General features: G+C 33.0%; 1 protein-coding gene across 1 annotated transcript; it reads right to left on the bottom strand.

Annotated features, from left to right (window-relative positions):
- Positions 1–1,005: 1,005 nt before the first annotated feature.
- LOC127703162 (complement C1q-like protein 3) lies at positions 1,006–7,849 on the bottom strand. Its single transcript, XM_052207689.1, has 3 exons — positions 7,726–7,849; positions 2,053–2,118; positions 1,006–1,535 (listed from the first exon to the last, which is right to left on the bottom strand). Exons 1-3 carry the CDS (start codon positions 7,814–7,816, stop codon positions 1,132–1,134), a joined length of 561 nt encoding a protein of 186 aa, XP_052063649.1. The 5' UTR covers positions 7,817–7,849; the 3' UTR covers positions 1,006–1,131.
- Positions 7,850–8,884: the final 1,035 nt, after the last annotated feature.

The raw sequence follows: 8,884 nt of genomic DNA, 5'->3' as shown, positions 1-8,884 counted from the left end.
AAACAGAACACCGTCATATGTCTATCATGAATACTTTCTTTCTCTTCAAAGTGCAGAAAAATCGGATTCAATATGTGAAGGCTAACTGTTTTGTTTGTTTGTTTGGTTTTTTGTTGTTGTTGCAAAAAATGAAGAGATAAGCAGAACACATGTTCAAAAGTAAAGGGTCTGGGTGGGGTTAACAGAATAGAGAATAATGGGCAATCAGTGCAAAATAAAGGGCACAACAAAAAAGAATAGACAAAAATTGACAAATAAATTTAAGAACCACGAAGAAGAAAGTAATTTCAAAACACAAACCAATAAAACATAGAGACCAAACAAAATATCCAAACTCCCACAGTGACGCATGAACAACATTTACAGTATTATTAAAGATAGCTACGAAGTAGCTACTGACGAATGAACAACATTTACAGTATTATTAAAGATAACTACTGACGCATGAACAATATTTACAGTATTATTAAAGATAACTACTGACGCTCTCAAAAGCTTATGTTTGTATTGTTATATGACTTTTTGTGTACCGAATCAAAATAAAACTTTCGTATTCGTATTCGTTTTTTAGCTTTTGTAAACATTATTATGCTGAGGAGACGAAAAACTTTAAAAAGAAATTTGGGATTTTTCATGTTTTGTCAGTTTCCGTGTTATCACGTCTGACATATAACGGCATGACTTTTTTTGTAAAACTAGAGTTGTTTTGCTCTTTGGTTTTATTAAATACTGTACGTGCTTGGAGAAAAAAAATAGTTAATTTTAACACAGCCTAAGATACGACAAGGAACTCCAACATACAAGGCGAATACATTACAACGAGACCCCTTATGTGGTTCTGTAATACATGAGCATGAAATACCAAAGATAAATAAAGGAAAATATAGATAATGACAAATATTATTTTAATAAAAATAAATCACTGAACGTTTATCCCCACAGAACACAATTGCGGTCAACTATGAACTGATCATCAAACTAGAAAAAATTCGTAAAATTTCATAGTTGAAGTCTAGTTCTTTATGCAAAACAAAAGAAAGTAACCAATTTTACTAAAGAAAATAACAACTAATTTGGTACGTAAATATACTGTTTTTAATATTATATGCATTTTGAAAGGTTTTAAAATCGTCAAGAGGTTGAAATCAGGTACCCAGTGAAGCTAGTGTATTCACCATGGATAGCTTCTGATCCAGCAGCCGAGTAATGTTGTATAAAGACTTTATCTCCCATCTCAAGCTCTAGGGTTCCAGATATCGCACCAGCATCACGGTTATTCACGCTGTGTCCTTTGGTCAGCTTGCTGTTATTTTTCGTTAGTATAATGTGTAATGGGGTTCCAATCGACATAAAAGTACAGTCAAAGTAGTAAAGTCCTTTGACAGGTGCTCGAAAAATACCCGTTTTAGAATCGTATGCATCACCTGTATTTGTGAATACCTTATCAAATACCACAGTCGCCGATCCAGAAACTGTCAATGTTTTTGTCAACACGGCATAAAATGCTATCGGTTTATGGTTTCTACAGCCAGTGCCTTAAACAAAGCAGAAATTCAAATACAGCTTAAAATTATTATTTTAAGTTAAAAAAAATCTAATTAAGTTTATACTCTTGCACATTACTTCTCAAGGTAATGTAGAAAAATGATATTGTCCAATATTAATTTTTATTAATATTTTATGCAGCTATCTTGTGATATCGATCTCGGAGTAACAATCTCACAGGGAGTATAAAAGCTTAAAAGTTCAATATCACGAACTTAAACAGCTTTTTATTCTACCGGTATATAAGCTGGAAGCAGTGTTTTGTAAACACAAGAAACAAGTACTCAACATAAATATATTAGACAAATAAATTATTTGTGATTTGAGGGGTTGTCATATCTTGAAAATATTTACGAATACATTTGAATTGTGATATAAAATATATTTTGTTGTTAAAACCTATAAGATGTATACTTGAAATCCTCCGCATTAGTAAGTATAGAATTGTAAATATATGGTTTTTTTATTTTAGTAAACATTTGGACTTAAAACTATGATAAAAGTTACCTGCACTTATTTGTTTGATTTCTTTAACAAAATTTAAAAGCTTTTCCATGACAGTTTCTGTTCGATCTGAAAGATATAAATGTATAATAAACTAACAAAAGTTTGATAGTCACCTTCATGCCATAGAATTTTTTTTTTTTTTTTTTTTTTTTTGGCGAATAGTTTCTGTCTTGGTTTCTTACCAAAAACAATTGCTGAACAAGGCAAAATCAAAGGAGCATATTTTTTCACAACAACTCTGCTTCAGTGACATATTTACACTGGTGTGCTTTCCATTTCTATGTACATGTAGCAACATTCCAACAGCGCTTCCATAACGAGTAAATATCTCCCAGTTGATACGATATTCCAGGGCTTCTATTTTCTATCATGATTTCCTGCTCACAAAGAAGCTATTAATACGCGAGATTCAAGTGGTGAAGTTGAAATCATTCCTTCGTTAGTTTTACGGACGCTATCACGATGTGGTTGACCGTTATGGAATATCCGTTTTACAGATGGTAGCGCAGATGTGTTTCTAATGTCGTAACAACAATCCTGTCCCCTTTTCCCGAATGTGACCTACCGAATTAGACTTATTGCCAGGTTTGTACTAACATGGACAACACGACAGGTGCCACATGTCGAGCAGGATCTGTTTACCCTTCTGGAGCACCTGAGATCACCCCCAAGTTTTGGTGGGGTTCGTGGTGCTGCGTGTTTAGTTTCCTATGTTGTTTTTTGTGTATTATTGTTTGTCTGTTTATCTTTTTCTTTTTTAGCCACGGCGTTTTCAGTTTAATTTCGACTTATGAGTTTGAGTATCCCTCTGGTATCTTTCGCCTCTCGTTTGTAAACATGCAAGATAATATTACCCTGTCCATGTTTACGTTAAAACATTGACATCAGTTAAAACTGTTTAAACGCAGATAATGTTTTACAGCAAAATCAAACACAGAAATTTGAAAAACCTTTCATTCCACTTCGTGTTAATTTGAAGTGTATATTCTTCTTTGAGAATTTCTTAAAACAAAACAGATCAAAAACAGTTACTTATGACCTGTCCGATAGTTTGGGTAATTCCTGTTTTTCTTTTCATGTCTTATTGTACACTAAAGAATGATATAAATTTAGTTTTAATTTAGTAATTAATGGCTAGCAATATCCTTATAATGTCAACCAAAATAACATGGATATAATTTACCAAAATTTTGTTAATCTTTTGGAAAACGAAATGTTAGAAAAGATGGATTATAAAGTTATTGAAGTGTCATTAAGATCGAATGATAAAAAACGGCGGATGAGAAAACCTTGGTGGTAGGATTATCTTACGAATTTATGGAATGATGTGTGCGCTATATGGAAAAAGAGATGCTTAAAAGTAAATCGGATACTAGGAAACGTCAGTGTAGACAAGAATTCATATGCAAACGGAAATTTTTCGATCGTGAAACACAACGTTCGAAGCAACGTTACTGGAGAGACTAATTGAATGAAATTGACAATTTGGAATCAACAAATTAAACTGAATTTTGGAAGAATGATCGGACGGGTCGGAGTAGGCGAAAGTAAAATCACAAAAATACCGAACTCCGAGAAAAACTCAAAACGGAAAGTCCCCAATCAAATGGCAAAATCAAAAGCTCAAACACATCAAACGAATGGACAACAACTGTCATATTCGTGACTTGGTACAGGCATTTTCTTATGTAAAATATGGTGGATTAAACCAGGTTTTATAGCTAGCTAAACCTCTCACTTGTATGACAGTCGCATCAAATTCCATTATATTGACAACGATGTGTGAACAAAACAAAGAGACATAATAGGTAAAAAATGTCAAAATAGGGGTACAACAGTCAACATTGTGTTATAATCTTAATCACTATAAAAACAAACAAATATGTAACAAAGAAACACAAAAAGGCATATAGACAAAGCACATAAGCAAAAATGAAAGACAAGAATACAAAAATTTACCATAGCACAATAACACAATGACGGGATGTATAAGTACCGAGCCACGTCAAATGGATATCACCAAAAATAGACTTAGCAGTAAAAGTAATATTCAAAAAGACAAATAAAAAAAATCCTAAAGAAAGAAGAGAGAAGAAAAACTATACCTATGTCTGTGCAACTACCGAATGGTAGTATTTCACATGATCGAGACGCAGTTCTGAATGAAAGGAAACGATCTTTCTGTAGTTTGTTGAAGGCAATATTGATAATCTGACAACGGACACAAGTACAGATAATGGTGCTACGATGAATAATGACATTACTCTTGAGGAAGTTAAACGAGCAGTAATCAATTTGAAAGTTAACAAAGCTGTTGGTGTGGATGAAATTCCATCGGAAGTCCTCAAGAATCCGTGTTTGTTGAATTTCCTACTAAGTTTGTTTAATAAATGTTTCTTCAGTGGTACAATATCAACAATCTGGCGAAAAGGAATTATCAATCCTATACCTAAGTCGTCGACGTCGAATCCAAAAGACCCGATGTGTTACCGCGGTTTAACACTTGTTCCTGTTTGCTACAAGCTGAACTGTCATATATTGAATAACCGATTGCACGAATGGGAGGAGGAAAATAGTATTTTAGTTGGTTGTCAAAACGGTTTCCGGAAGGGTCGTAGTACAATTGATCATATAAAGTCATTGTCGTTAATTATTGAAACAAGAAAGCTAAAACGTTTATCGACTTTCACAGCTTTTATTGACTTTCGTAAGGCGTAAGATGGGATAGACCGTAATTTGTTATGTCAGACTTTTTACTTGATATTGGGATATGCGGGAATATGTATAATGCTGTCGTGTCGTTATATAAGTCAGTAGAGTGCTTCGTTCTGATAAATGGACAATTAACGGACTGGTTCAATGTTCAATGTGGTCTAAAGCAAGGATGTTTACTTTCACCGTTATTTTTAAAGTGTACGTGACCGGTCTTGTTACGTATATATGTTCATTAAATGCTGGAATAGACTTTGACGAGGAGAATGTATCGATTCTACTTTACACCGACGACCTTGTATTATTAGCTGACTCGGAATCAGACTTGCAAGTTTTGCTAGATGGACTTCATCTCTGGCGTGCGGAGAATAAGATGACAATAAACCATAACAAGTCAAATGTTGTGCATTTCCAACCAAATTCGACTCTAAGGACAATAAATAGTTTTAAATGCGGTGATATTGACATAAATGTGGCGGACAAATATATGTACCTAGGTTTAGTGTCAACGGAGCATTTGGACTATCAAAAATTAATTATGGCGAAACACGTAGAAGCATACGCAAATCTGCCTTAGGACTAGTGATATCTAAATATAAATCCTTTGGAGGGCTACCGTTTGATTCTTTCACAAAATTATACGACTCGATTGTTTGGAGTACAATTAGCTACGGAGCGGCAAAGTGGGGCGATAGAACGTTTTCCTGTATTAATTCGATACAAAATAAGGCAATTCGTTTTTTTTTGTGGCAGTGGGACGGTACACACTTAACGTAGCAGTGACTGGAGATTCAGCCTGGAAACCACCTTGTGTAAGACAGAGGCGAACCGTTATAAATCATTGGAATCGTCTAAGGTATGTGAACACTGATTGACTAAATAAAAGAATCCATAACTGGGCGGAAAATAGTTTTAGACGTTATAAAGCATGTAAAAATTCAAATTATAGACTTTATCAGCAGGTTGAATCGTGTAATATTAGTGACTGGTATAATGACACGGACATTCATAAAACTACAGTGTTAGCTAAAATAGAAGATAAACTTTTAACCAATTTTAAACATAAATGGACGGATGATTTCCATCGAGTTTCTGCAAGACATATGGATGGTGGTGGTAATAAATTAAGGACATATAGAACATTCAAAACCGAAATTAGATGTAAACTTTATCTAAAAACACTGTTATCTCCTGCTCAACGTAGAGTGTATTCACAATTCAGGTGTGGGGTTGCACCTATACGAATCGAAACCGGGCGCTACGAACGTTTACCAATGCATGAACGGACTTGCTTTATGTGTGATAGTGAGATGGAAACTGAGGAACATGTACTATTTGAATGTCCGCTTTATGACGATTTAAGGAACGAACTTTATGAATACATAAACAGTGAAGATGAGAATTTTAACATGTTTACGAATCGTGAGAAACTGTCTTTTGTGTTGGGGTGCCAAAACGTTAATGTTATATACAAATGTGCCAAAACCTGCAAATCTATTTTAGACAGAAGGAGACGTTTTTAGACTGTAAAGTTTTCGTAATTTTTAGAAATTTTAATAAGTACACAGTTTTATAAAGACCTTTAATGTTTGGTGAATTGTTACTTTTTGTCTCTCATAATTCTTTTAAGAATGGCATATATATCTATTTATGTTTTTATGATATATGTATATATGTTATTGTGTATATTAATGGTAAGACGTTAATAAACTATCTATTTATCTATCTACAAATAAAATACATGTATTTAGACTGTAGTATTGATAAAATTCTAAGTCCTAATAGACATGTTTAAAAAACAATTGAAACATTTAACCAATGAAAACAAAACAAAAAATAACCGAAGCACTATTAAGGGGTTGCAATAAAATAAAAACTGCTTGTATCTGTTACGTAACTTTTTAACCACATTTTAAAATGGTTAAATATATCAAATCTAGCGGAACACTATGATACATATATTCAACATATCTGCAAATACTTATCAATAAAAGGAAATTCAATACAGCTTCACAACGACAAAAACGAAAAAAAAAATACTTTAGAGGTCAATTATCGCTCTTCAACAACACCTATATGTCTATATAATATGTAATTTTCTTCATCACCAGAAGTCTAGAAAAGTTGTAAATAAATTAAATATACTATCAACTATTTGCCACGGACTGCGAATTCCCTTAATGATTAAAATATAAGACGACATATATATCGAAATGCATATATTTTCAATAAATAACAATGTATACATAAGACGGCAAACTGTCACATTAATTAACAGGTTGGGGAGTACTTTCGGATAGGACCGCTAGAAGTATTTGGCATTTTGTATCGTTGGTTTGTCATATTGACGGAAACCCCTGATCTCATTGTATTCATTTGCTACATGTATTCAACAGCTTGCAAAATATGGAATAAACAATTATGGTCTATTACAATAAAATAAACTCCTTTCCAAGAAACTCTTATTCTTCACGAAACCAACGATCAAGGATGTGAAAGCAACAACATACCACTCACCAATAGAAAATACTTCTTCAAAACACTAACAATTGGGCATTGTCAAAATTCCAAAGCTACTTGGTAGGCGAAACGTTTAGAAATTTGACATGAAAACTATTGGCATCGATGCTTTAGCTATATCACAAAAATGTAAATCCCCGCATCATTATGTGTGTATCTATTCCTTGTCAGGAGCCTGTAATTCAGGGGTTGTCGTTTGTTGCTGTGTGTAATCTGTTTTTCGTTTCATGCTTCTATCATTAGTCAGGCCGTTAGTTTTCTCTCTCGAATTATGTTTCCTTTTGGGCCTTTATAGCATACTATAGGATACAGGTTATGCTTAGTGTTAAACGCTTTATTGCTCTACAACTGTTTACATTCTCGTTCTTTGTTCTCATGTGGAAATTGTCCATTAGCAATCATACTACATTTCCTTTATTTAGTATAGCATATAATACATACCATTTGAACAGTTTCCTTTAGCGTCTGACTGTACCACATGATTGATAGCAGTGATTAGCGCAAACAAGATGACTGTTCCCGCGGAAAACATTTAGAACTGAATTTTTACAAAACGTAATACAAAACACCTTCTATGAAAAGAAACTTTAATTTTTTGTTTTATATTGATCGTTGATGACTGTATTGCGTGATAAATGACACGAATCGACCAGATTAAAAATTGTATAAGGTTTCACCTTCTAATGTTGAATTTCACTCTATACATTTGTACATGCAGCCTATCGTAATTCATAGGAACATGCTGTCGTTTGGTAACAAGGTCAAAACGGAAGATTTCATTGCGCAATAGAACTTTTGCTATACATTCTTCCTGGATATTTTCCACTGAAGATGTGATTGCGTCTTTTTACACATTTACTCCTTTGCTGTTTCAAATCACAGTTAATGGCAAAACTCTATAAAGATCAAACGAAAAACGACTTGATATATATTTTTCGTATTTTATATATCTGTACGGTATTTGGATGCTATATTTTTTTTAAACAATTGATTTTTTTTCAAATATAAAAATGAAATTCATGCAATTATAAATACTCCAACTAAGTATAACATTAATTGTAACTGATGTCCTGTCTTAGACCTTGAAATGGGAATTGATAATGATAAACGGGACGACTTTTCATTTTCTATTGTCAAATTGCCTTTCCTTGATTCCTTGATAATTATGTTTCGTTGTCCCCTTCTTATAAAAGATACATTTCCCGAGAGGTTCTAAGTGTGCCTATTTAAGTCTTGTATTTCTATGTACTAAATAGCTTTTACAGCAGGGATACAGATATCATAAAATGATCAAATCATTTACTAAATTTTATATATTTGGCTTTATTATGATTTATTTTGATTCAACCAGCAGGTATTTAAAAAGGGCTTTCATTATTAAAAAATTACCGTATAAATATAGGAATTTTCATTAGAAAAAAAATGGTATCGACTAAAAGACTCTTTGATATAGAATTATAGTCATACTGTTGTCGCCCTCGAAACGTTATATGTTTGGGTTTTTTTTTATTATTCATTTCTTCTTTTTTCTGTTTTTTTTTGGGGGGGCGTGGTTTGTGCTTTATCATAACTTCAAAAACAGCTATAAAATATTTGCAAT

Source organism: Mytilus californianus, unplaced genomic scaffold, assembly GCF_021869535.1.
Source record: "Mytilus californianus isolate M0D057914Y unplaced genomic scaffold, xbMytCali1.0.p SCAF_5, whole genome shotgun sequence".
NCBI lineage: Eukaryota > Metazoa > Mollusca > Bivalvia > Mytilida > Mytilidae > Mytilus > Mytilus californianus.
This window is presented reverse-complemented; position numbering and strand designations above follow the sequence as displayed.

Coding starts and splice junctions, on each gene's coding strand:
- LOC127703162 (XM_052207689.1), bottom strand. CDS start 7,816: ATGTTTTCCGCGGGAACAGTCATCTTGTTTGCGCTAATCACTGCTATC. Junction 2,119..7,725: donor TAAAGGAAACTGTTCAAATG/GTATGTATTATA, acceptor TATATCTTTCAG/ATCGAACAGAAACTGTCATG. Junction 1,536..2,052: donor AATCAAACAAATAAGTGCAG/GTAACTTTTATC, acceptor GCTTTGTTTAAG/GCACTGGCTGTAGAAACCAT.